Raw genomic sequence first — 27,500 nt, 5'->3', positions numbered from 1 at the left:
CCAACAATATTTCTTTAACTTCCTGGTTAATCCAATTTATAGCTAGGACTTACTATTGCGAAAATTGTGTACTTTACTCATGGTTTTTGCGAATTTTGAGTGTCATGTAATTACATCATTTGCGTGACATAGCTCCTTTATCACGAAGATTTTTCAACAATATATCGCTTTAGTCTAACCAAAAAACATTCAGATAGTAAAAACGTGATATTTATTAACCATTTCTATTGCTTTTGTGCTTGTCAGCATTGTGATTTGCGATAATTCGCAAGTCTGTTTTGGTATATCATAGATGTTTTGATTTTCAATTACATGGCCGCTCAACCTCATGATTGTGTAAATAGTTCACCCTAAAGTCAAAATAGATACGTTTCTCAAGAACCCGACAAAGAAGGCTTCCAGACCCGACAGATGAAATGTAAATATTCAGTTAAATATTACAACAAAATTAAAAAAGCAAAGACGGAAGTGTACGCTTCATGGACCCTCTTGTTTGAAATAGTTTCTTGTTAAAACTGAGCTGACTTCAGTGGACATCATGAAAGGCAATTTGCATTGTCAATCGGCTCGTGTACTCGATCAATAATGATAATTTTTACATTTGCTCAAATGAAACAATATTGGATTATTTTAGAAGCTATATATTAATATTTGATGTAGGATTTGGGGCAGCTTCAATGTAAGCACCACGCGAAACATAATTTGACGAACTTTTAGAAAGCAAATTCTCATCGCAAAAGCCACGGATAAATAGTTTCAGTTAATGAGGGACCCTTTTATGGAATAATTTGTCCCAGCAAGAAGAGACGTGCTCTGGTACCTGCTGTGAGAAATAGCTTTGCATTACCGCGCACCGGTGGCTCAGTTGGTTGAGCACCGGGCTGTCACGCGGGAGGTCGTGAGTTCAACTCCGGCCGGACCAACACTCAGGGTCTTTAAATAACTGAGGAGAAAGTGCTGCCTTTGTAATTACTTCTGCAAATGATTAGACTCTCTAGTCTTCCCAGATAAAGACGATAAACCGTAGGCCCTCTCTCAAAACCCTTCAATGTTCATAATCCTGTGGGACGTAAAAGAACCCGCACACTTGTCGCAAAGAGTAGTGTATGTACTTCCTGGTGTTGTGGTCTGTCTTCTGCGGTGTATCATGGTTGGGAGGCTAAATGCTCGGAGATATTAGCTACACCAAGCTACCCTAAAATTCGAGGGTAAAGAAAGATATATGATATATATATATGATATGATTCCCTTTTCAATAATTAGAATGTGATATTTTAAGCGTGTTCATGAACTCATGGTCTTGGAAGAAGGCTTGGTCAGATTGAAATTGTCGCAAGATACTAAAATCTCAAGACCACTTTGTTAATTTAAGTCGGTATTTCGCAAATAAGTTAGGGACGTATAGACCACTTTCATAAATGGCGTCAAATTTAATATTCTATTGTATTTTGCTTTTTGCGCATCGCAGCGAGGCTAGAAATGCTTGAAAGCATTAGAACAAAAGAATATTTTATTAAACCGCCATTATGAAAAAGGTCCATGTTCTCAGCCAGATAAAGCTAACTTTTAATAATTAAAGGCTTCTCACAGTTCAGAGAGTTTGCGCCCACATTTCTATTTTGATTTCTCAAGAGTTTCAATAGATGAAGCGAAATAGATATGACAGATCGAGTGGCCCACACGTTACAGGATTTTATCTTTTCTCGTGCCCTTTTCATTCTGGAAACGAAACACTATTTCTTTTTTCTAGGTTGCCAAACCCAGTCGGAATCTGCGTTTCATTTCTCCGTTTCCGTGTCGGGAAAAGTCTTTCCTGTCACTCCCTTATTAAGTGGTGTCTTTGTGCATAGAGTCTTCTGCGTGTATTTTGATGAGTTTCAGGGGGTAGCCTGAGAAATGCGTAGATTTCTCTGGTGGACACAGGAGAACATTTAATTAACCTGCAAGGGCGTGGAAGTCATATTACACAACATTGAATTCATCATGTTGTGTAATATTCGAGCTTAACAAATTTGCATACGTGCGTTGAAATTTGACACGCGAGGAGACAACAATTTTTCACTCTGACAAATGATTAATAGGTAGCCAAGTTTTGAACCTCAGAAAAATATCTGTTTTGTCATAATAGTGTAAAATGAAGTTTATTTGGGAAGCCAACAATATTTCTTTAACTTCCTGGTTAATCCAATTTATTGCTACGACTTACTAGTGCGAAAATTGTGTATTTCACTCATGGTTTTTGCGAATTTTGAGTGTCATGTAATTACATCATTTGCGTGACATAGCTCCTTTATCACGAAGATTTTTCAACAATATATCGCTTTACTCTAACCAAAAAACATTCAGATGGTAAAAACGTGATATTTATTAACCATTTCTATTGCTTTTGTGCTTGTCAGCATTGTGATTTGCGATAATTCGCAAGTCTGTTTTGGTATATCATAGATGTTTTGATTTTCAATTACACGGCCGCTACACCTCATGATTGTGTAAATAGTTCTCCCTAAAGTCAAAATAGAGACGTTTCTCAAGAACCCGACAAAGAAGGCTTCCAGACCTGACAGATGAAATGTAAATAGTCAGTTAAATATTACAACAAAATTAAAAAAGCAAAGACGGAAGTGTACGCTTCATGGACCCTCTTGTTTGAAATAGTTTCTTGTTAAAACTGAGCTGACTTCAGTGGACATCATGAAAGGCAATTTGCACTGTCAATCGGCTCGTGTACTCGATCAATAATGATAATTTCTACATTTGCTCAAATGAAACAATATTGGTTTACTTTAGAAGCTATAATAATTAATATTTGATGTAGGATTTGGGGTAGCTTCAATGTAAGCGCCACGCGAAACATAATTTGACGAACTTTTAGAAAGCAAATTCTCATTGCAAAAGCCACGGATAAATAGTTTCAGTTAATGAGGGACCCTTTTATGGAATAATTTGTCCCAGCAAGAAGAGGCGTGCTCTGGTACCTGCTGTGAGAAATTGCTTTGCATTACCGCGCACCGCCGGCTCAGTTGGTCGAGCACCGGGCTGTCACGCGGGAGGTCGTGAGTTCAACTCCGGCCGGACCAACACTCAGGGTCTTTAAATAACTGAGGAGAAAGTGCTGCCTTTGTAATTACATCTGCAAATGATTAGACTCTCTAGTCTTCCCAGATAAAGACGATAAACCGTAGGCCCTGTGTCACAACCCTTCAATGTTCATAATCCTGTGGGACGTAAAAGAACCCGCACACTTGTCGCAAAGAGTAGTGTATGTACTTCCTGGTGTTGTGGTCTGTCTTCTGCGGTGTATCATGGTTGGGAGGGTAAATGCTCGGAGATATTAGCTACACCAAGCTACCCTAAAATTCGAGGGTAAAGAAAGATATATGATATATATATGATATGATTCCCTTTTCAATAATTAGAATGTGATATTTTAAGCGTGTTCATGAACTCATGGTCTTGGAAGAAGGCTTGGTCAGATTGAAATTGTCGCAAGATACTAAAATCTCAAGAACACTTTGTTAATTTAAGTCTGTATTTCGCAAATAAGTTAGGGACGTATAGACCACCTTCATAAATGGCGACAAATTTAATATTCTATTGTATTTTGGTTTTTGCGCATCGCAGCGAGGCTAGAAATGCTTGAAAGCATTAGAACAAAAGAATATTTTATTGAACCGCCATTATGAAAAAGGTCCATGTTCTCAGCCAGATAAAGCCAACTTTTAATAATTAAAGGCTTCTCACAGTTCAGAGAGTTTGCGTCCACATTTCTATTTTGATTTCTCAAGAGTTTCAATAGATGAAGCGAAATAGATATGACAGATCGAGTGGCCCACACGTTACAGGATTTTATCTTTTCTCGTGCCCTTTTCATTCTGGAAACGAAACACTATTTCTTTTTTCTAGGTTGCCAAACCCAGTCGGAATCTGCGTTTCATTTCTCCGTTTCCGTGTCGGGAAAAGTCTTTCCTGTCACTCCCTTATTAAGTGGTGTCTTTGTGCATAGAGTCTTCTGCGTGTATTTTGATGAGTTTCAGGGGGTAGCCTGAGAAATGCGTAGATTTCTCTGGTGGACACAGGAGAACATTTAATTAACCTGCAAGGGCGTGGAAGTCATATTACACAACATTGAATTCATCATGTTGTGTAATATTCGAGCTTAACAAATTTGCATACGTGCGTTGAAATTTGACACGCGAGGAGACAACAATTTTTTCACTCTGACAAATGACTAATAGGTAGCCAAGTTTTGAACCTCAGAAAAATATCTCTTTTGTCATTATAGTGTAAAATGAAGTTTATTTGGGAAGCCAACAATATTTCTTTAACTTCCTGGTTAATTCAATTTATTGCTACGACTTACTAGTGCGAAAATTGTGTACTTTACTCATGGTTTTTGCGAATTTTGAGTGTCATGTAATTACATCATTTGCGTGACATAGCTCCTTTATCACGAAGATTTTTCAACAATATATCGCTTTACTCTAACCAAAAAACATTCAGATAGTAAAAACGTGATATTTATTAACCATTTCTTTTGCTTTTGTGCTTGTCAGCATTGTGATTTGCGATAATTCGCAAGTCTGTTTTGGTATATCATAGATGTTTTGATTTTCAATTACACGGCCGCTACACCTCATGATTGTGTAAATAGTTCACCCTAAGGTCAAAATAGAGACGTTTCTCAGGATCCAGACAAAGAAGGCTTCCAGACCTGACAGATGAAATGTAAATAGTCAGTTAAATATTACAACAAAATTAAAAAAGCAAAGACGGAAGTGTACGCTTCATGGACCCTCTTGTTTGAAATAGTTTCTTGTTAAAACTGAGCTGATTTCAGTGGACCTCATGAAAGGCAATTTGCACTGTCGATCGGCTCGCGTACTCGATCAATAATGATAATTTTTACATTTGCTCAAATGAAACAATATTGGATTATTTTAGAAGCTATAATAATTAATATTTGATGGGGGATTTGGGGTAGCTTCAATGTAAGCGCCACGCGAAACATAATTTACCGAACTTTTAGAAAGCAAATTCTCATCGCAAAAGCCACGGATAAATAGTTTCAGTTATTGAGGGACCCTTTTATGGAATAATTTGTCCCAGCAAGAAGAGGCGTGCTCTGGTACCTGCTGTGAGAAATTGCTTTGCGTTACCGCGCACCGGTGGCTCAGTTGGTTGAGCACCGAGCTGTCACGCGGGAGGTCGTGAGTTCAACTCCGGCCGGACCAACACTCAGGGTCTTTAAATAACTGAGGAGAAAGTGCTGCCTTTGTAATTACATCTGCAAATGATTAGGCTCTCTAGTCTTCCCAGATAAAGACGATAAACCGTAGGCTCTGTCTCACAACCCTTCAATGTTCATAATCCTGTGGGACGTAAAAGAACCCGCACACTTGTCGCAAAGAGTAGTGTATGTACTTCCTGGTGTTGTGGTCTGTCTTCTGCGGTGTATCATGGTTAGGAGGGTAAATGCTTGGAGATATTAGCTACACCAAGCTACCCTAAAATTCGAGGGTAAAGAAAGATATATGATATATATATGATATGATTCCCTTTTCAATAATTAGAATGTGATATTTTAAGCGTGTTCATGAACTCATGGTCTTGGAAGAAGGCTTGGTCAGATTGAAATTGTCGCAAGATACTAAAATCTCAAGAACACTTTGTTAATTTAAGTCTGTATTTCGCAAATAAGTTAGGGACGTATAGACCACCTTCATAAATGGCGACAAATTTAATATTCTATTGTATTTTGGTTTTTGCGCATCGCAGCGAGGCTAGAAATGCTTGAAAGCATTAGAACAAAAGAATATTTTATTGAACCGCCATTATGAAAAAGGTCCATGTTCTCAGCCAGATAAAGCCAACTTTTAATAATTAAAGGCTTCTCACAGTTCAGAGAGTTTGCGTCCACATTTCTATTTTGATTTCTCAAGAGTTTCAATAGATGAAGCGAAATAGATATGACAGATCGAGTGGCCCACACGTTACAGGATTTTATCTTTTCTCGTGCCCTTTTCATTCTGGAAACGAAACACTATTTCTTTTTTCTAGGTTGCCAAACCCAGTCGGAATCTGCGTTTCATTTCTCCGTTTCCGTGTCGGGAAAAGTCTTTCCTGTCACTCCCTTATTAAGTGGTGTCTTTGTGCATAGAGTCTTCTGCGTGTATTTTGATGAGTTTCAGGGGGTAGCCTGAGAAATGCGTAGATTTCTCTGGTGGACACAGGAGAACATTTAATTAACCTGCAAGGGCGTGGAAGTCATATTACACAACATTGAATTCATCATGTTGTGTAATATTCGAGCTTAACAAATTTGCATACGTGCGTTGAAATTTGACACGCGAGGAGACAACAATTTTTTCACTCTGACAAATGATTAATAGGTAGCCAAGTTTTGAACCTCAGAAAAATATCTCTTTTGTCATTATAGTGTAAAATGAAGTTTATTTGGGAAGCCAACAATATTTCTTTAACTTCCTGGTTAATTCAATTTATTGCTACGACTTACTAGTGCGAAAATTGTGTACTTTACTCATGGTTTTTGCGAATTTTGAGTGTCATGTAATTACATCATTTGCGTGACATAGCTCCTTTATCACGAAGATTTTTCAACAATATATCGCTTTACTCTAACCAAAAAACATTCAGATAGTAAAAACGTGATATTTATTAACCATTTCTTTTGCTTTTGTGCTTGTCAGCATTGTGATTTGCGATAATTCGCAAGTCTGTTTTGGTATATCATAGATGTTTTGATTTTCAATTACACGGCCGCTACACCTCATGATTGTGTAAATAGTTCACCCTAAAGTCAAAATAGAGACGTTTCTCAGGATCCAGACAAAGAAGGCTTCCAGACCTGACAGATGAAATGTAAATAGTCAGTTAAATATTACAACAAAATTAAAAAAGCAAAGACGGAAGTGTACGCTTCATGGACCCTCTTGTTTGAAATAGTTTCTTGTTAAAACTGAGCTGATTTCAGTGGACCTCATGAAAGGCAATTTGCACTGTCGATCGGCTCGCGTACTCGATCAATAATGATAATTTTTACATTTGCTCAAATGAAACAATATTGGATTATTTTAGAAGCTATAATAATTAATATTTGATGGGGGATTTGGGGTAGCTTCAATGTAAGCGCCACGCGAAACATAATTTACCGAACTTTTAGAAAGCAAATTCTCATCGCAAAAGCCACGGATAAATAGTTTCAGTTATTGAGGGACCCTTTTATGGAATAATTTGTCCCAGCAAGAAGAGGCGTGCTCTGGTACCTGCTGTGAGAAATTGCTTTGCGTTACCGCGCACCGGTGGCTCAGTTGGTTGAGCACCGAGCTGTCACGCGGGAGGTCGTGAGTTCAACTCCGGCCGGACCAACACTCAGGGTCTTTAAATAACTGAGGAGAAAGTGCTGCCTTTGTAATTACATCTGCAAATGATTAGGCTCTCTAGTCTTCCCAGATAAAGACGATAAACCGTAGGCTCTGTCTCACAACCCTTCAATGTTCATAATCCTGTGGGACGTAAAAGAACCCGCACACTTGTCGCAAAGAGTAGTGTATGTACTTCATGGTGTTGTGGTCTGTCTTCTGCGGTGTATCATGGTTGGGAGGGTAAATGCTCGGAGATATTAGCTACACCAAGCTACCCTAAAATTCGAGGGTAAAGAAAGATATATGATATATATATGATATGATTCCCTTTTCAATAATTAGAATGTGATATTTTAAGCGTGTTCATGAACTCATGGTCTTGGAAGAAGGCTTGGTCAGATTGAAATTGTCGCAAGATACTAAAATCTCAAGAACACTTTGTTAATTTAAGTCTGTATTTCGCAAATAAGTTAGGGACGTATAGACCACCTTCATAAATGGTGACAAATTTAATATTCTATTGTATTTTGGTTTTTGCGCATCGCAGCGAGGCTAGAAATGCTTGAAAGCATTAGAACAAAAGAATATTTTATTGAACCGCCATTATGAAAAAGGTCCATGTTCTCAGCCAGATAAAGCCAACTTTTAATAATTAAAGGCTTCTCACAGTTCAGAGAGTTTGCGTCCACATTTCTATTTTGATTTCTCAAGAGTTTCAATAGATGAAGCGAAATAGATATGACAGATCGAGTGGCCCACACGTTACAGGATTTTATCTTTTCTCGTGCCCTTTTCATTCTGGAAACGAAACACTATTTCTTTTTTCTAGGTTGCCAAACCCAGTCGGAATCTGCGTTTCATTTCTCCGTTTCCGTGTCGGGAAAAGTCTTTCCTGTCACTCCCTTATTAAGTGGTGTCTTTGTGCATAGAGTCTTCTGCGTGTATTTTGATGAGTTTCAGGGGGTAGCCTGAGAAATGCGTAGATTTCTCTGGTGGACACAGGAGAACATTTAATTAACCTGCAAGGGCGTGGAAGTCATATTACACAACATTGAATTCATCATGTTGTGTAATATTCGAGCTTAACAAATTTGCATACGTGCGTTGAAATTTGACACGCGAGGAGACAACAATTTTTTCACTCTGACAAATGACTAATAGGTAGCCAAGTTTTGAACCTCAGAAAAATATCTCTTTTGTCATTATAGTGTAAAATGAAGTTTATTTGGGAAGCCAACAATATTTCTTTAACTTCCTGGTTAATTCAATTTATTGCTACGACTTACTAGTGCGAAAATTGTGTACTTTACTCATGGTTTTTGCGAATTTTGAGTGTCATGTAATTACATCATTTGCGTGACATAGCTCCTTTATCACGAAGATTTTTCAACAATATATCGCTTTACTCTAACCAAAAAACATTCAGATAGTAAAAACGTGATATTTATTAACCATTTCTTTTGCTTTTGTGCTTGTCAGCATTGTGATTTGCGATAATTCGCAAGTCTGTTTTGGTATATCATAGATGTTTTGATTTTCAATTACATGGCCGCTCAACCTCATAATTGTGTAAATAGTTCACCCTAAAGTCAAAATAGAGACGTTTCTCAGGAACCCGACAAAGAAGGCTTCCAGACCTGACAGATGAAATGTAAATATTCAGTTAAATATTACAACAAAATTAAAAAGCCAAAGACGGAAGTTTCTTGGCTAAAAAGTACGTTGTTTTACTCTGACATTCTTTTCCGTAGTTCATTCAGTTGACACAAGATGATCCCGTGCACCTTTATGGTTGCCTAGCACGTGATCAATTTCTTCCATTTGACAGAACATCATGACCTTTCCCTTGATTCATAACAGTCAGAGAAGATACGATGATACGATGTCTTGGTGACCCCTCCAATGGACTTAATGATCCTCCACTTGAAAAAATTAACTGGAAGGCTGCAGTTCATTACCACCCAATTCAGCGCCTTCCGTTTTTGCGTAACACGTACCACAGACAACCCAGTGTGCGCTTCATGGACCCTCTTGTTTGAAATGGTTTCTTGTTAAAACTGAGCTGACTTCAGTGGACCTCATGAAAGGCAATTTGCACTGTCAATCGGCTCGCGTACTCGATGAATAATGATAATTTCTACATTTGCTCAAATGAAACAATGTTGGTTTATTTTAATTTAGAAACTATAATAATTAATATTTGATGTAGGATTTGGGGTAGCTTCAATGTAAGCGCTGCGCGAAACATAATTTGACGAACTTTTAGAAAGCAAATTCTCATCGCAAAAGCCACGGATAAATAGTTTCAGTTATTGAGGGACCCTTTTATGGAATAATTTGTCCCAGCAAGAAGAGGCGAGCTCTGGTACCTGCTGTGAGAAATTGCTTTGCATTCCCTTTTCAATAATTAGAATGTGATATTTTAAGCGTGTTCAAAGACTCTTGCTTTTGGACTTGAAGGCTTGGTCAGATTGAAATTGTCGCAAGATACTAAAATCTCAAGACCACTTTGTTAATTTAAGTCTTTATTTCACAAATAAGTTAGGGACGTATAGACCACTTTCATAAATGCCGACAAGTTTAATATTCTATTGTATTTTGGTTTTTGCGCATCGCAGCGAGGCAGAAATGCTTGAACGCATTATTGAACCGTCATTATGAAAAAGGTCCCTGCCGGCTCAGCCACATAAAACCAACTTTGAATAATAAATGAAAAGACCAGTTTTATCCTATATACATTATTAACTGGTGAGAGGTTGTTCAGTTCAGAGTTTTAAATTACGACGTACGTCAAGAAAGGTTTCCAGAACGTTTGTTTCCCTTCCCACAGCAGACGCTACGAAAATCAGTTGTATTTAGGTGAGTGCTTTTGATACTCATTCATTCACAACTTCCACTTCTCCCATACTACACTTTGTTTGCCCCCAAACGTTTGCATAATCATTGTTTTCAATTTCTCTTGGGACTTACAAAGAAATTGAAAACAAAGGTTATGCAAAAATTTGGGAGGGGCAAACAAACTGTACCATGGGAGAAGTGGAAAAAGGCGAATTGCATTTGTAAAACAAAATGTTTTAGCCACTCATTAGACAATGGGAGGAAATTTTTTTTCCTCTTCATTTTGAAAGGTCTATGATCATAGCTGCTAGATAAAAGAATACGTAGACATTTTGGAGTAGTAGACATAACATGACATGAACATTTGAATGCTCCATTATTACTTATAGACAAATGAAGGAAGTTGGTTACCTTGTGAACTTTAGTGACGTTGTCAGATATGTTTCAAGTATTGATTGTTCATGATCACAGGAGGCTTTCACAGCGGCACAACAATACCTGGGACAACTCTTAGGCTAGAATGACTTCGAGAACTAAACCCTTAGCTTGTGAAACTAACCGTCCCTCTCAATCAAAGGCTCGTTTTACTGCCGGCTCCGGTCTCGTCACATAGGAAGACTATAATATTTAACTGATTTTAAAGTTGTCAATCAATCGCAATTTTTGTCTGGTCCTCGGTTTGTTTGACGGGATGCGAAGTTTTGCTTTGGCAATGAGCCGGATTGTGGGGGAGATTGTGCAATTAATTCTAACAAAGGTCAAAGGTTACTTCCTTTGCAGGAACCGACCTCACCACGCGTGGCGTTGTCACTAAAAGTTGTTTCCAAACAACCTCATTGCTATTTTGCGGTCAAAATGAAAACAAAACTTAGATTTAGGTTTGCTTTTGTATTTTGCCTCGTTAAACAAAGCACAGACCAAGCAAACTGAACAATCAAAATAGAGACGTTTCTCAGGAACCCGACAAAGAAGGCTTCCAGACCCGACAGATGAAATGTAAATATTCAGTTAAATATTACAACAAAATTAAAAAACCAAAGACGGAAGTGTGCGCTTCATGGACCCTCTTGTTTGAAATAGTTTCTTGTTAAAACTGAGCTGACTTCAGTGGACCTCATGAAAGGCAATTTGCACTGTCAATCGGCTCGCGTACTCGATGAATAATGATAATTTCTACATTTGCTCAAATGAAACAATATTGGTTTTTTTTGGAAACTATAATAATTAATATTTGATGTAGGATTTGGGGTAGCTTCAATGTAAGCGCTGCGCGAAACATAATTTGACGAACTTTTAGAGAGCAAATTCTCATTGCGTAAGCCACGGATAAATAGTTTCAGTTATTGAGGGACTCTTTTATGGAATAATTTGTCCCAGCAAAAAGAGGCGTGCTCTGGTACCTGCTGTGAGAAATTGCTTTGCATTCCCTTTTCAATAATTAGAATGTGATATTTTAAGCGTGTTCAAAAACTCTTGCTTTTGGATGAAGGCTTGGTCAGATTGAAATTGTCGCAAGATACTAAAATCTCAAGACCACTTTGTTAATTTAAGTCTTTATTTCACAAATAAGTTAGGGACGTATAGACCACTTTCATAAATGCCGACAAGTTTAATATTCTATTGTATTTTGGTTTTTGCGCATCGCAGCGAGGCTAGAAATGCTTGAACGCATTAGAACAAAGGAATATTTTATTGAACCGCCATTATGAAGCTTTATGAAAAAGGTCCCTGCCGGCTCAGCCAGATAAGCCAACTTTGAATAATTAATGAAAAGACCAGTTTTATCCTATATACATTGTTAACTGGTGAGAGGTGTTCAGAGTTTTAAATTACGACGTACGTGAAGAAAGGTTTCCAGAACGTTTGTTTCCCTTCGCACGTTTTCCTTTTGTTTCCCTTCGCACAGCAGACGCTCCGCAAATAAGTTGTAATTAGGTGAGTGCTTTTGATACTCATTCATTCACAACTTCCACTTCTCCCATACTACACTTTGTTTGCCCCCAAACGTTTGCATAATCATTGTTTTTAATTTCTCTTGGGACTTACAAAGAAATTGAAAACAAAGGTTATGCAAAAATTTGGGAGGGGCAAAGAAACTGTACCATGGGAGAAGTGGAAAAAGGCGAATTGCATTTGTAAAACAATATGTTTTAGCCACTCATTAGACAATGGGAGAAATTTTTTTTCCTCTTTATTTTGAAAGGTCTATGATCATAGCTGATAGATAAAAGAATACGTAGACATTTTGGAGGAGTAGACATAACATTGTTACTGATAGACAAATCAAGGAAGTTGGTTACCTTGTGAACTTTAGTGACGTTGTCAGATATGTTTCAAATATTGATTGTACATGATCACAGGAGGCTTTCACAGCGGCACAACAATACCTGGGACAACTCTTAGCCTAGAATGACTTCGTGAACTAAACCCTTGGCTTGTGAAACTAACCGTCCCTCTCAATCGAAGGCTCGTTTTACTGCCGGCTCCGGTCTCGTCACATAGGAAGGCTATAATATTTAACTGATTTTAAAGTTGTCAATCAATCGCAATTTTTGTCTGGTCCTCGGTTTGTTTGACGGGATGCGAAGTTTTGCTTTGGCAATGAGCCGGATTGTGGGGGAGATTGTGCAATTAATTCTAACAAAGGTCAAAGGTTACTTCCTTTGCAGGAACCGACCTCACCACGCGTGGCGTTGTCACTAAAAGTTGTTTCCAAACAACCTCATTGCTATTTTGCGGTCAAAATGAAAACAAAAATTAGATTTAGGTTTGCTTTTGTATTTTGCCTCGTTAAACAAAGCACAGACCAAGCAAACTGAACAATCAAAATAGAGACGTTTCTCAGGAACCCGACAAAGAAGGCTTCCAGACCCGACAGATGAAATGTAAATATTCAGTTAAATATTACAACAAAATTAAAAAACCAAAGACGGAAGTGTGCGCTTCATGGACCCTCTTGTTTGAAATAGTTTCTTGTTAAAACTGAGCTGACTTCAGTGGACCTCATGAAAGGCAATTTGCACTGTCAATCGGCTCGCGTACTCGATGAATAATGATAATTTCTACATTTGCTCAAATGAAACAATATTGGTTTTTTTTGGAAACTATAATAATTAATATTTGATGTAGGATTTGGGGTAGCTTCAATGTAAGCGCTGCGCGAAACATAATTTGACGAACTTTTAGAGAGCAAATTCTCATTGCGTAAGCCACGGATAAATAGTTTCAGTTATTGAGGGACTCTTTTATGGAATAATTTGTCCCAGCAAAAAGAGGCGTGCTCTGGTACCTGCTGTGAGAAATTGCTTTGCATTCCCTTTTCAATAATTAGAATGTGATATTTTAAGCGTGTTCAAAAACTCTTGCTTTTGGATGAAGGCTTGGTCAGATTGAAATTGTCGCAAGATACTAAAATCTCAAGACCACTTTGTTAATTTAAGTCTTTATTTCACAAATAAGTTAGGGACGTATAGACCACTTTCATAAATGCCGACAAGTTTAATATTCTATTGTATTTTGGTTTTTGCGCATCGCAGCGAGGCTAGAAATGCTTGAACGCATTAGAACAAAGGAATATTTTATTGAACCGCCATTATGAAGCTTTATGAAAAAGGTCCCTGCCGGCTCAGCCAGATAAGCCAACTTTGAATAATTAATGAAAAGACCAGTTTTATCCTATATACATTGTTAACTGGTGAGAGGTGTTCAGAGTTTTAAATTACGACGTACGTGAAGAAAGGTTTCCAGAACGTTTGTTTCCCTTCGCACGTTTTCCTTTTGTTTCCCTTCGCACAGCAGACGCTCCGCAAATAAGTTGTAATTAGGTGAGTGCTTTTGATACTCATTCATTCACAACTTCCACTTCTCCCATACTACACTTTGTTTGCCCCCAAACGTTTGCATAATCATTGTTTTTAATTTCTCTTGGGACTTACAAAGAAATTGAAAACAAAGGTTATGCAAAAATTTGGGAGGGGCAAAGAAACTGTACCATGGGAGAAGTGGAAAAAGGCGAATTGCATTTGTAAAACAATATGTTTTAGCCACTCATTAGACAATGGGAGAAATTTTTTTTCCTCTTTATTTTGAAAGGTCTATGATCATAGCTGATAGATAAAAGAATACGTAGACATTTTGGAGGAGTAGACATAACATTGTTACTGATAGACAAATCAAGGAAGTTGGTTACCTTGTGAACTTTAGTGACGTTGTCAGATATGTTTTAAATATTGATTGTACATGATCACAGGAGGCTTTCACAGCGGCACAACAATACCTGGGACAACTCTTAGCCTAGAATGACTTCGTGAACTAAACCCTTGGCTTGTGAAACTAACCGTCCCTCTCAATCGAAGGCTCGTTTTACTGCCGGCTCCGGTCTCGTCACATAGGAAGGCTATAATATTTAACTGATTTTAAAGTTGTCAATCAATCGCAATTTTTGTCTGGTCCTCGGTTTGTTTGACGGGATGCGAAGTTTTGCTTTGGCAATGAGCCGGATTGTGGGGGAGATTGTTAATTAATTCTAACAAAGGTCAAAGGTTACTTCCTTTGCAGGAACCGACCTCACCACGCGTGGCGTTGTCACTAAAAGTTGTTTCCAAACAACCTCATTGCTATTTTGCAGTCAAAATGAAAACAAAACTTAGATTTAGGTTTGCTTTTGTATTTTGCCTCGTTAAACAAAGCACAGACCAAGCAAACTGAACAATCACTGGATCCATGTGAATATAGACATGTTCTTGGTGACCAGTAGTAAAGTTGTTCACCTGACTTTCTCTGATGACATGAAAGTGCCAAGTTTTAATTTATTCGTTTATTTTTTTATTTTTTTATTTTTTTATTTATTATGCCTCCCAGCCCCTACATCGGCGTGGTCGAACCGGGAAAACAAGTTTGGTAAAAATTTTATTATATTGGCCGTGTTTTCACGACAGCTGTTGTCTCGCTTAACATCCCTGAAAGTGGCTTGTTTGCAGACTTTGTTAAGCGACTTAAAATGATACGTGTTTTCATGGGTAATATTAAATGAGGAGAGAGCACGTGCCAATACAATAATAAAAATAATAAAAATAGCACGCCTGTTGTATTTCCGATTTGAATAACTGCAAGCGACTCCTCATTGGCCGAAAGTAATTGCCAACTCATTTAAACTACCTGGTTAATTTGGTGGCTTAAATTTAATGAGAATTCTATTAAATTTGCCTACTTGCTTAAGTTTAAGCGAGTTGGGAAAGGAAATGTTTTCACGGAATTTTTTGGTTGTCACTCGCTAAGGGACCTGAAAAGCCGCTCGTGAAAACCTTGAACAACCTCTTGAATTCGCTTTTAGATTGACGGGTGGAATAATAAGAATACTACTCGCAAAATCAACGAATAACAGGGCGCGTACTATCTCGCGGATATAATGAAATCTCTTGTTAGTATAAAGCAGTGGCCGATACCCTCCCCTATCAGAATTTGCCCCAAGTTCCCTTACAAAGATTCCTAACAGTTTTGCCGTTTTTTTATCATTATTCTTCTCAAGGTGGAAATCCAGAGATATGCTCGCTTTCCCAGCATTGATTTTGGCCTTGTTTCACTTTGGCCTCATCGACGGAGTTATAGGTTTGTCTAGTAGATGTCAACTCTGTTGTAACTTAGGGTAGGGAATGGGATACCGAAAACGAGTCTTTCAAAACACCTACCGAGTATCGAGTTCTCTAAATTGAAACTTAGAGTCATTAATTCTTCGAATATCGGGCTCATGGTGAATTATGGCAGTCTCGAAATCTCGATATCTGTAGCCTGGAAGCAAGCCCTTCCGTGGGGTTTTGAGAGCAAAGAAGAGCGAGAAACGCGATTTTCGATATTTTGGCCGCGCGAAAATGGGGCCGAGTGCAAAAAAAGTGCTCTCGCCCACTTTTTCGCGCGGCTAAGACATTCAAATACAGGGGCACCCAACGACCAATTTGTTGCAAAATGTATTATTATAACCCAGTTAATGAAAATAAATGTTATTAAGGCATTTTCAGGTGTTTTTCAGTGTTGCTGGGAAAACATTATCTGTTCCTTTTTCCCAGCAAGACACACAAGAAATTTCCCAGCCAGCTAGATAAAATTGGTTGGTTTCCCAGCCAGCTGATCAAATTTATTTCCCAGCCAGGAATTCCGCGCGCTTTCAAATCCCTCGATCCAAAACAACCGAACAAAAGCGACAAAACCGGGACAAAACAGGTTTTTTCCGCAAGCGCAATCACTCTGACCAGCCGTCGTATGTTTGGGAGAGGGAAGGGGTTCTTTTTTTTTTTTTTTTTAGTCGTCCTCAGTCTTCAGAGTTTCTACAGCCAGCTCGAATTGAAATGCTAGAAAAAGTCAGTAATTCCCAGGCAAAACCTCTATCAATAACAAAATTTCCCAGCCAGCTCATCGAAACACCGGTATTTTTGCCAGCCAGCAAGATTCCTCTGGGGAACAGATAATGTGAGGAACAGATTCATTGGGTGCCCCTGCAAATACGCGTTCTTCGATCTTCTTTGCTTACAAACCCCTTCGAAAGCGCTTGCTACGCAGGCTACGAAATCTCGCATTCTTGCGTCCGTAATTTTCCCTTAGTATTGAGTGCGAAGGGCAAAATTAAAAGCTCTCTTTCTGTTTGGAGGAAACATTAACCTACTGCATGGTGAACGAGAACTTATAATATCTCCTTCGTTGTAAGCTAATAGCTTCTACTGCTTCAAGTTTTCGTTTTGTCAGATAATTTGCAGTGTCAGTCCTGGGCTCGGATTTGCTACAACCACTATTCTCGGTTTTCACATGACGTCACGACCGCCATGTTGGTGCCCTAAACAAAGAAAAGGCGGCCATGTTGGTGCCCCGACCTAATCCTCCGGGAATTTAACTCTATTATTATGCAAACGCTTCCTTTTGTTTTCGTTGAAAAACATGGCTGTTGATCACGTGAGTGAAAACCAGCAATAGTCTCGATTGTGGGTTTTAAAAAGAGAGTTCCGTGGTCTCCCAGTCTCGAATTTGTCATTCTATACCCCTAAATTTATTTTAAATTATAATGAATTGGTATAGAGTGCATTTACATTCACCAGTCACGACACACATCAAGCCTCATCAGTCTTGAGCCTCGCGTGATTTTCACGATGAAGCATGCAGTTGCATTTTGCTTTTTTTCGCTGGAAGGACAGATTGAAATTGTACGAGATGAACGCCATTTCAATGGCAAAGTAAGACCGGCCTAAGTCAGCTTCAAATATCAAGGCCAAGGCCCAGTAAGACTGATTGAGACCTCTGGGCTATAGATTTCTGATGCCGTGTAGTTTTGGTAATTCCGTAAGCATAACAGAAAAAGGTGACACTGTATACGAACTATCTCGAAAATTTATTATCAAGCGTTTTAGAGGGAGGGGGTATGGGGTGCCGAACCTGTCAATGTTCCGTATCTGTCTTTATGGTCCCTTCAACTTTTTATATGGTGAAGTTTACTTTTTATATGACGGACTTAAATTCTTATACGGTCAACCACTCACTTTCAATATGGTCAACTGCTCGCTTTATATATGGTCAACTGGACTATTTATATGGTCTACTTTTGACTTTTTAAATCAGGGTCAACTTGACTTATGATGGCCAACCTTTGAATTACTGTACTATAATAAGTTCCACCAATGCACTTCGGTCAGACTCACACAAAGATGGCCGCTAGCTCTGAAGACGGGCAGCGCATCTGTTCAGCGTGTGCCATAGCTAAGTGCTCTTGAGGCCGATTTCAAACCTCCAGAGTAACGATATTCAAAATATATAGCAGCAGGAACGGTATCTAACAGCGCCTTGAGTACCTCTACCCCATGCTCAATATCGAGGACGATTGCAGCAGAGCTTTCCAGGCGATTTCTAGCTTTCAACGCACGTGATGGGAAAGCAAACAGAAAAGATGCAATAGCTTGTTTCAGTTGGGCTGCTAAACGCCCTTTCGCCAGTAAAAACTGACATTACGTCTTTATATTGCCGTAGTTGATCGCTTAAAGGGGCTAGGTCACGCAACTTTAGGCAATTTCAGCACTGATCGAATGGTCGTATAATTCACTAAAATATCAAAATAACTGTTCAAAACTATAAAAGAACTCTAACAAAACACAGGAAGGCCAAAAAGGGATGTGGATGGTCAAAACTGGAGAGGATTGAAATGGATTGAATTTGGGTAAAATTGAAAAACGTGGGCCCACCTTTTTTCAAATTTATATCAGTCTATAATCAAAATGTCATTTACAAAGCTGTTGTTATGTGGCCGTGATTTTGCAAATGAAAGACTCTTGCTCTGCCAATTTGACGTTTAGAGCTCATAATTAACAAAATTAAAGAAAATTGCCTAAAATAGCGTGACCTAGCCCCTTTAAGTTTCTGACTTTAGTAAGAGCCAGATTTAGGAATGAAGTCGCAACAACAGGATTGTTGTCATTCTCGGTATCTGGGATGAGGAACCGAACGGTCTCTGCAGTATACGTAGTCACCGAGCTATCAAAAGGCTGTTCAACCTCGTCCAAAGCTATTGCATCTTTTCTGCTTCTTCAAATAAGGCTATTTTTGAAAGCAATAACTTTAACTTGCCGAAGAATTAAAAAAAAAAAACATTGTTTCCCTTGCGGGGTTTTGGGAGCCATAAATCTGATTCTTTAAGGACACAGAAGGTAAGCATATAGGTGCTAGCGGCCATCTCTGTGAGAGTTTGAGCGCAGTGCATTGATGGAACTCAGTTGACCATATAAAAAGTCAAACGTAGACCATATAAGTATATAGTCCAGCTGACCACATAAAAAGCGAATTGTTGACCATATAAAAAGTCAAAAGTTGGCGATACGGAAACTCGAGTATATCACATAAATACGTAGAGAAAATTGACTGCTTTGGCTCCCCATACCCTCTAAGTTTTGTCCTTGAATTGGTTGCTTCTGTGGTGTGATGTATGGGTATTATTACTCACGTGAGTAATTCAGGAAACGTGGGCTCCATTCCTGATGAAAATAAAATTGCGTTTCTTTCACTTAATATCAGCTGCGTGTCGAAACTGAAGTCGGACTGTTAAATTCTTTTTTCCGTTAATATTCGAAGGAAAGACTTTTGTAGTTTCGCCCAGAGTGGGACTCTGTGACTCTTTTTATTTTTGTTTCAGTTACAGGAGGCCTAAATGTTACTTTGGCGATGTTTTCTGGAAGATCCGATCCTACGTGGACGTTACAACCAAAAGACACCAGTTACGTGCCGATAAAGCAGTCGTTAGACGCGCTAAAAGTCACGTATAGTGCCAGAGAGATGCCTCCAAGACTTGGCTACAAGGGTTTTTTGGTAGGAAGCATGACGAATGTAGTCCTAATCGTCGGACCTGAGACGAAAAAGTTACAACTGTTGTTGCTAAAGAGCATACCCAAAGGCGTATTGCCAAGTGGTTCCATCGACGATATGAAAAAAGAGATTGATTCAGGTAAAGTCAAAGCTTCTACTACAGCACCAGCTTCACCGGCAAGGGGCCCTAAACGCGGTAAACGATTTGAGCCACTTCTTGGGATGTGGTTTAGCAGCTTACGTACGACCATGTGCAACAACTGTTACAACTACGCAAACACCCTGATCACAGATAACTTCGCACAGCCCGGATTCGGCACTGGACAACTCTTTGGTCAAATGAATGGTGCAAGCGTGCAGCAGGCCGCAGTGAGTGATGGCCTGATCGCTCTCTACCCCCAGCCTGGTGCAGCTGCTCCCGTCCCGCCAGCGCCCGCAGGCGCTAGACACCTAGTGGCGCTTGCTGTCGATCCAGGTATGAAGAAGAATTCTCCCCATTCCCACGTTACATTTACACGTTCCAGGCAAGAAACAAAAACAGAATATCGCCAATGAAACTTTTAGTGGTTATCCTAGCAATGCCCTCCAACGCTCGTATAGTTGAAGCAATGACTATCGATACTTGGACGGAGAATACTGCCGCCTAAAAATTCCCTAGGCTATGTTTCCTTGCTAATGATCTAAAAGCCGTTAGGAAGTTCAAAAAGGATAAGGCCATAGTTTACAAGTGGATCAATTGTGTAATAGCAAGAAATGGACCCCATCACCGCAGAGATCGCGTCAATCTTAAAAGGTTTATATACGAAATATTGTTTCGTTTCGTTGCGTTAGTGACCAGTGGTTTATTGGTTAGCGGTAAAAAGTGACCAATATTCTGTACACGTCTCTAATTTACAGATGGCACCCTTAAAGCTATACAAAGCCTGTAATTTTCCGATTTTTAAATTTCATCTTCATGGTAGCACAAACAACCTTGAACTTGCATCACTGTCTGAATACTTATTTGATTGATCTGTCCCGACTTGGCCTCAACTTTTAATGAACTTACAATTTTGAAAATAGTATCCATTGGAACTTTTGAACAGGCCTCTGTTACAAGATTGCAAGGGTCTGCAGGTCGGCGTAAGAAATTTGAAATATGTTTTGAATTAAGTGCCGAAGTGTATACTCTTTTCCTTCGTTTTGTAGGAACACCGCAACGACTGGGGGATTTCCATTTGTATCGTTTGGACCAAAACGGTTTTTGGTCTCACAAGCCTGGCTCGACACCTGTCACGGCATTGGACAACGCTGGGGCGTTTATAACCGATCCCCGGATAGCCAACATGGGCAATTACCATTTTGTTTCTTTTATGACTAGTGATTATGCCACTGTTAATATAGCGGGTAACCGTCCCTGTCTATATTAATAACTGAAAAAAGATGCAGTACAGAAGTCTTTCAGAATGAAAGCTTTTCCGGTTCACATCTGTAATGGCTCCCTTGTGTGATAATCAAATAAAAGGTGACCAAAGCAGTTTGCTTGTGTTCCATGTTAGAACAGGAGCCCATAAGTAGGAGCGTCCGTATCTTATAGGGTCGTTCCATCTTTTATCCGCACCCCCCCCCCCCTCCCCCTTAAGGATGGCGAGTTTTTGCAATGGGGGGCTTCGGATTTTTTCTGCAAAGAAGCCGACAAAGTTTGGGCCCCTCGGACATCTTCACAGGTGCCGACAAAATGTCAACCCTTCGGATTTCATTTTTCAAAGGCTGCCGACAAAAAAGTGAGGGTACGGATTTCAGCCATCCTTGGGGGGGGGGGGGGGCGGGGGGGTGCGGATAATAAATGGAACGACCCATAGTCGGGGCCACCAGCTCAGGAGTAGAACAGGGTATTTTTAGTTTTTAAAAATTCCCGCGAAAAGTAATTACCATAGCACTTTTCTTTGTGCGAAAAAGACATGGCATAAATAATGAGCTCTCAATCGCTGTCATGCTAAGCCATTTGAGTGGATGAATGTGCCTGCGTATGCTTTATAGCCTGTGAAATGTGGTTCCAAAATTAGCGCGTCTACTTCCTTGCTGGCGTACGAACCCAATGGTGGAGATAGACACTCATGGGCTCCTGCTTAGGACTATCATATACTGCGAATAGCCTACAATCTTGGACTAAATAAAATGAAAATGAAACCCCCCCCCCCCCCCCCCCCCCTTACCCCCTGTTGAAAACTCGGTGGAAAACGTATGGTAACAGCCTTTTCAGCTTCTGTGCCTCGGTTATGGAGTGATACTGGTCCGTCTGTTCCCGTTTTGAAATTTCGCTTGAAGACTTAACATTTTGGAACTTTATACAGACATTGACTGTTTTCGTTTCATATATACGATTATATCTTAAATTTAGGTTGATTTTTAATCGTTAGTATGGTAAAATGATAAGGAGCAACGTTTTTTGTATATATCGCTGTATAAATAAAGACCCTCGATTGGTCAATGGGCACTATGGTGACCAATCGTGAGTCTTATCCCGTGTCGGTAGGCGTTCTTTTAGGTAACCCGGGTTTTCGGGTGGTGAATAAAGCCGAATTCGATGCCTTTCGAAGCAAATGTTTGCAGAGTTTGGCGGCCCTTAGTTCATTCTCAGTGTACAAGCGGCTCGAATGAAGAAGGCGAATGAGTAGCGGAGGTATCGTCAGTGATCTACGTGGAATTTCGAGGCCATCGAAGCCTTGGGAGCGAATTTATGGCCATTTTCCTTTGGTGATCTCTTTCGGCAGCTTCGTCTCGGTGCCCAACCTTGGGAAAGAATATATAGAGGGAAAAGAAGAGGAACCAAAAACCACCTAAATCGCACTTAAGGACGTTCGCGCTAATTGTTTGTGCGCAACGTTGCTGCGCATGTAACGCGACTGTAATATGTCACGCATTACTTTGAGCATTAGTGAAGTTGAGGTTTTAAAACCTTTGCAAAAACCGTGGACGGTAAGTCTTGCACAGCGTTGGATCAGAGAAGATCGTGATCAGTCAAAATTGATTTAAAATATTTATGGAAGTCAAGTAGACTACTGCACGACTGATATTCGCGAGGTTTTATCAGTCGTGCACTAGTCTACTTGACTTTCATACAAATTTTTCGAGCATCAGTTAAAATAACATGGCGACAAAAACGCCGAGGAAAAAATTACAGGCCGGCAAAAGAATGGCACATTTATTTCCGAATCATCATGAAACTTCAAAGAGAAGAGAGCGGGAGGATGGAAAAGCTCTGGAAAAGGTAGCTGATCGAGTAGACCAGTGGCTGAAAGTTTGGAAAAGTCGTGGACGAACCGTTGCGTAAATTTAATGGGGCTATTTCTTTTTAATGTTTTTATTACCCTACGAACTGAAGTTCCAAGTGAATGCATGTTTTTAAAGTTCTTTTCCTTTACTTTCGTGAAAATTGAGGAGTATTTTCGTCCTCGTCCGCTTGAATAGTACGGACCTGCGTGGAAACTATCAGCTATTGAATTTCACAAAAAACACGCTCCAGAGGATGAGCATGACGGCAATGGGAAGATATTATACAAAAAACCAACCAAATGAAGATGACCCCTGCTTAAAACGTCGTTGCTATGCTCGAAAAAGGTTTTTTTTTCGGTAAAAACCTTTCATCTCTTCAACGATCGATCCTCTGTTGGGTTCCAGTCCTTGCCCGACAGGTCACGCAAAACGTGACAAACGAACTTTTCCATGAGCTTTGCAAAATCACATCGATTTTACTCGTTCAGATCATCGGTGACCCCTATTTTTAAAATCATGAATCACTTACTTTACTTACTATCTACAAAATATGATGAAATAAAAAAATTCTCACAGTAAGAAGTTATCTTTTTTTAACATTTTCTTTCCTCGTGCCATCGAATTCCGGTAGTGGTTGCAACGGATAGAGCTTACGAAAACACTCGTCGAGGATGAAATCTACTGTTCACCACATCCCTAGCGGCATACAATTATCTAAAAATCTCACTCCTAAAAGCCTATGCATGGAAACTTTCACTCCAACAGTTTATTTTTATGATTTTCGATGGATGAGCAGATGAGCCTACATCTCGCTATTATGACCGATTTCTCGAAATTAAGGCATTTTTCCACTGCCATTTTCTCCGAAACAAAGTCGGTGAGCCCCATTTTTTTTTTCATTTTTGGAGTAAGTACTTTATGACCTAACTCTAGGCGAGAAATGAAGAAAATCTCACCGTAGGAAGATTTTGGCGCGAACGTCCTTAATTGACCCAGAAACCTTACCAGAGTCAAAGACACACAAGACTGAAACAAGGTAAGCTTTTTTTTTAATTTTGAGAAAAACCGGTCCCCCATACAAATCCTTTTATTATTCCACACATTGTGACAATGTCCAAATATAGTTGTAGCCCGCTCAATATTTGTCATGCACACTCAACAGATATCCTGCAATATACAAACTTTTGTGTGTCGCGGAGAAAAATGGTAGTTTTTCCAGCATTTTTTCCCAATAAACGTTGAAAATTGTGCTTTGTCATCAACAAGTTGAATAATAAAACAATTGTCAATATCGCCTGATTTTAGCCAACTCGGCCTACGGCCTCGTCGGCTAAGTATCAGGCGATATTCCGAGCAATTTCGCAGGATAATTGTTAAATATTTCTACTCTTGCATATTAATATAGTACAGTGGAGATACACATAGATCGAGCTTGGGCTACCTGTGATTCAACATGGCTTCCAGTGGCTGCTGGGTTAAAGTACATGATCGGGCCTTCCATTTTAAACTCCGATCTGTCTTGTCCAGTTGATGAATGCAACAAATTACTGAAATGTGGAGCAGACTACAGCGCGTTTGTGTTCATTCTAGCTGATCATTCTGTTTCATCTTATTTGTAATCATTTTGTTTCCAAGTCGACGTTTGGGGCTCCATTTGTAAAAGTATTTGAGGAAAAAGGTACCCTAATGCGTTTCGGTGCGTAAAACACACCCTCTCGTTCAATATTGGCCTTAAGTGGTTCAAGACCTACGTTTTGACAATCTTTACGCAGATGATATTTCAAACCATACTTAGTAGAGGAGACTATAGACTATTAACTATGTTCAAACGAACGAAAGCTATAAGAATAAATAGCAAATTGATTAGGTGCAAAAATTGCCAAAGGTATGTGCTAAAAGCAGGAACACCGGAACATCACGGAACACCCAAAATAATAAAGAACAACAAAAAGAAAAAAACAATCGAGTATGGTTGGAAAAATAGTGCTTTAAAATCTATCGATGGATCAATTCATGCCTCGAAGCCTTTCCCTTGGTCATAAATGTTGACCAATGTTGTGTCGTACATTCAAAGTTTTGAAAGATGCAGGGCTGTGAGGGAAATGAGGAACATGGAACATTACGCAACATCCCGGAACATCAAAAAACTGTCATTTTTTTTAAAAGTGCTACTATGATCAAAAAATTCACTTCCCTTTTTCCTTCAGATTTTGAAAGCGTGTTTGCTTGACACCTGACTGGCAAAATTTTGAGCTTCGAATTATATCTAAACGCTGTTGTGCCATAAATACATTTCATATCTTCTCGGTGGGTTGTCAAGAATGTTGTACGTGTGAGCGTAAGTACTAATTTCGATTTTTTTCCCCAGTTTTCACCTAAAAACATCAAATTTAGCCAGACAGTGCCCCTTTAAGTTCTCTAATATCCACGTGGTTTTACTTGAGTAATTTTGTGTCAATGTTTTAATTGACCAGAAGAAGCCCTTCAAGACAAGAGAGCAGTTCTTAAGTATGTTTGTGTTTCAATGAACCTTGCTCGTAGAAATGTACGAAAATGGAAAGCGCACGTGCGGGGCGTGAAGAGCTTTTGTTTTTATTCATTAAGCCTGTTGTTTCGTTGCGTTCTCGTCGTCGTCGTCGTTGTCATAGGGACCTTTAGATTATAGGACGAGGAAGAGAACGAGTACGAGTTTTGACTGGCAGTTTTTAGCGATAATCCTTTAAACATTTATAGACTGTACGAATATCTCACTCTTTGTTAGCAGTATAGGTTGCTCAGTTATTCTTATTGCTGTTACCTGGACCTTTTTGCTGACCGAAAAATGCCAAAACTGCAACGGTATTGTTGGCTTGTTTTGACACGACGACATTTTTACAAAACCTCGTACTGAAATGACAACGGCATCACGTTTTTCCCGCCAAAATGAGGCTGGTTAGCGCGCGCTCACTGTTGTTCTATGAGAAAATTTCGTACGCGTAGTCGTTCTCGTCCTAGAATCTAAAGCTCTCTAATATCCCCGTGGTTTTTTATTCCAGCAATTTTGTATCAGGTTTTAATTGACCAGAAGAAGTCTCTCAAGACAAGAGAGCAGTTCTTGAGTATGTTCGTGTATTCACTTTAATATGTCCAGTGTTTCAGTGAACCTTGCCCGTGGAATCTGATGCTCATCGCAGCTTCCACTTCATTTATTCTCGTGCGAAAGAACGCTTTCGTGCAAACGTAATGTCAAGCCGTTCTTGTTTTCCTTCTTATTTTGTCTTTTACTTTGCCCGAGCCAGTTCGTATCTTCGCTTTAAGTATCTTGTGTTTCGCTTTCTTCCTTTCCACAGCGTCAACCTAAAAGTAAGATCCAAATATATAGTACATACCGCTAACTTTGCGCTAAAAGGGAGAATACTTGGCCTCGTTTTTCTTTGATTATTAGAGAAATTAAAGATGATTGCCAATTTGGCCTTTTGCCCAGGCCAGCTCGGTCGTTGTATACAAGTTAAGTGTGCGCAAAAATATTCACTTCCATTAGTGCAGTCTACGAGATCACAAGTCATTGAGGTTGCTGTGCACTAATCCGATTTGCTCAAAGATCGGAAAGCTTCTGCTACGTATTTAGCCAATTTGCTTTCGCAAACTTATACTGTCTTATACTTGTCATTTCTGATCTAGCTGGATACCACCTGATCTCTAAGTTAGTAAATGTACGGTGGGTCACTACAAAATTCATTAACACTTGAATGTATCTGTCATATAATTATAATGATCAGAAAAATACACTCAGACAGGCGCATCTGCTGCAAAACCCCCTAGGTTGAAAACAGAAAATATCCTAACATAACGGCCTAATTCCTTAACCGCTAATAGGCCAGTTTCGTATTCTAATGGTTGGGTTGCATGGAGCGTGAAACGGAGGATAATGCTGGGGAATCTTTGCGCATGCAAATTATTTCCCCCGCATTAGCCTACATTTCACGCTAGATCCAGTCTAACCGTGAGAATACGAAACTGGCCTATTCGGTCTGCAAACACCACTTGCAACTTTTCCCAAAGGTAACTTAGGAGAATTTTGTGCCACTAACGGCAACCGGAAGTGAACAGCTCACTTCCGTTTGTCGTCCGTGGCTAAAAAAACGTCGCCTGCTTAAGCTCCCCATTTAATATCAGCATACGGAACCAACAACCCACCTTCAAGGATTTGTTTAATTTCCGCTTCTTTTTAACGCAGCCTTCCATGCCCTCATCATTTTCCTGATGCTCTTGCTGAATATTTACAGCAGAGTACTGATTATTTGTTTCGTTCCGGTCGTTTTCATCAGCAAGGTTATCCTCATCTGAATGCCCCTCCTCGTTTCCATTTGCAGAATAGTGATCTGGGACGGGTGGTGATACCGCGCCCACAGTCGCAGGAACCCCATGCTGTTGTAAACGATCATCAAAACTTGCCACACCACCCTCCATATCAGCATCACCAGTAGATACAGCCTCAGATATTTGACTGACAGTTCTACAATACAAACCCAAAATAATACATTTAAATATGCGCACACGTATTTGGCAACCTTCTGTTTCCTGATAAGATCGCCAAGTGCCCACGTCCCCCAATGTGTGACAAACGCCACAAGAAAGCAAAGGGGGATGGAGAGAAGGGGATAGGGCAGGGATATGTGAATTCAAGAGAATTTTGACGCTACAACGGGGACATGC

At 39.5% G+C, this 27,500-nt stretch overlaps 2 protein-coding genes across 2 annotated transcripts in view; one reads left to right on the top strand and one right to left on the bottom strand.

The window, feature by feature from the left end:
• The first annotated feature begins 10,169 nt into the window (after window positions 1-10,169).
• LOC138002943 (uncharacterized) lies at window positions 10,170-21,066 on the top strand. Its single transcript, XM_068848907.1, has 5 exons — window positions 10,170-10,241; window positions 15,081-15,119; window positions 15,748-15,827; window positions 19,381-20,025; window positions 20,739-21,066. Exons 3-5 carry the CDS (start codon window positions 15,764-15,766, stop codon window positions 20,957-20,959), a joined length of 930 nt encoding a protein of 309 aa, XP_068705008.1. The 5' UTR covers window positions 10,170-10,241; window positions 15,081-15,119; window positions 15,748-15,763; the 3' UTR covers window positions 20,960-21,066.
• A 3,490-nt stretch (window positions 21,067-24,556) lies between these two features.
• LOC138003659 (transducin beta-like protein 3) overlaps window positions 24,557-27,500 on the bottom strand; it is a 47,105-nt gene continuing 44,161 nt past the window's right edge. The window contains exons 28-29 of the mRNA XM_068849847.1: window positions 26,982-27,300; window positions 24,557-26,141 (exon numbers count right to left, since the gene is read on the bottom strand). Coding sequence (XP_068705948.1) covers window positions 26,031-26,141; window positions 26,982-27,300 — 430 coding nt within the window. The 3' untranslated portion in view covers window positions 24,557-26,030. The remainder of the gene's footprint in view (window positions 26,142-26,981; window positions 27,301-27,500) is intronic.

This window comes from Montipora foliosa, chromosome 5, assembly GCF_036669935.1.
Source record: "Montipora foliosa isolate CH-2021 chromosome 5, ASM3666993v2, whole genome shotgun sequence".
NCBI lineage: Eukaryota > Metazoa > Cnidaria > Anthozoa > Scleractinia > Acroporidae > Montipora > Montipora foliosa.
Note: the sequence above shows the minus strand (reverse complement) of the source record. Positions and strands in the feature narration are given on the sequence as shown.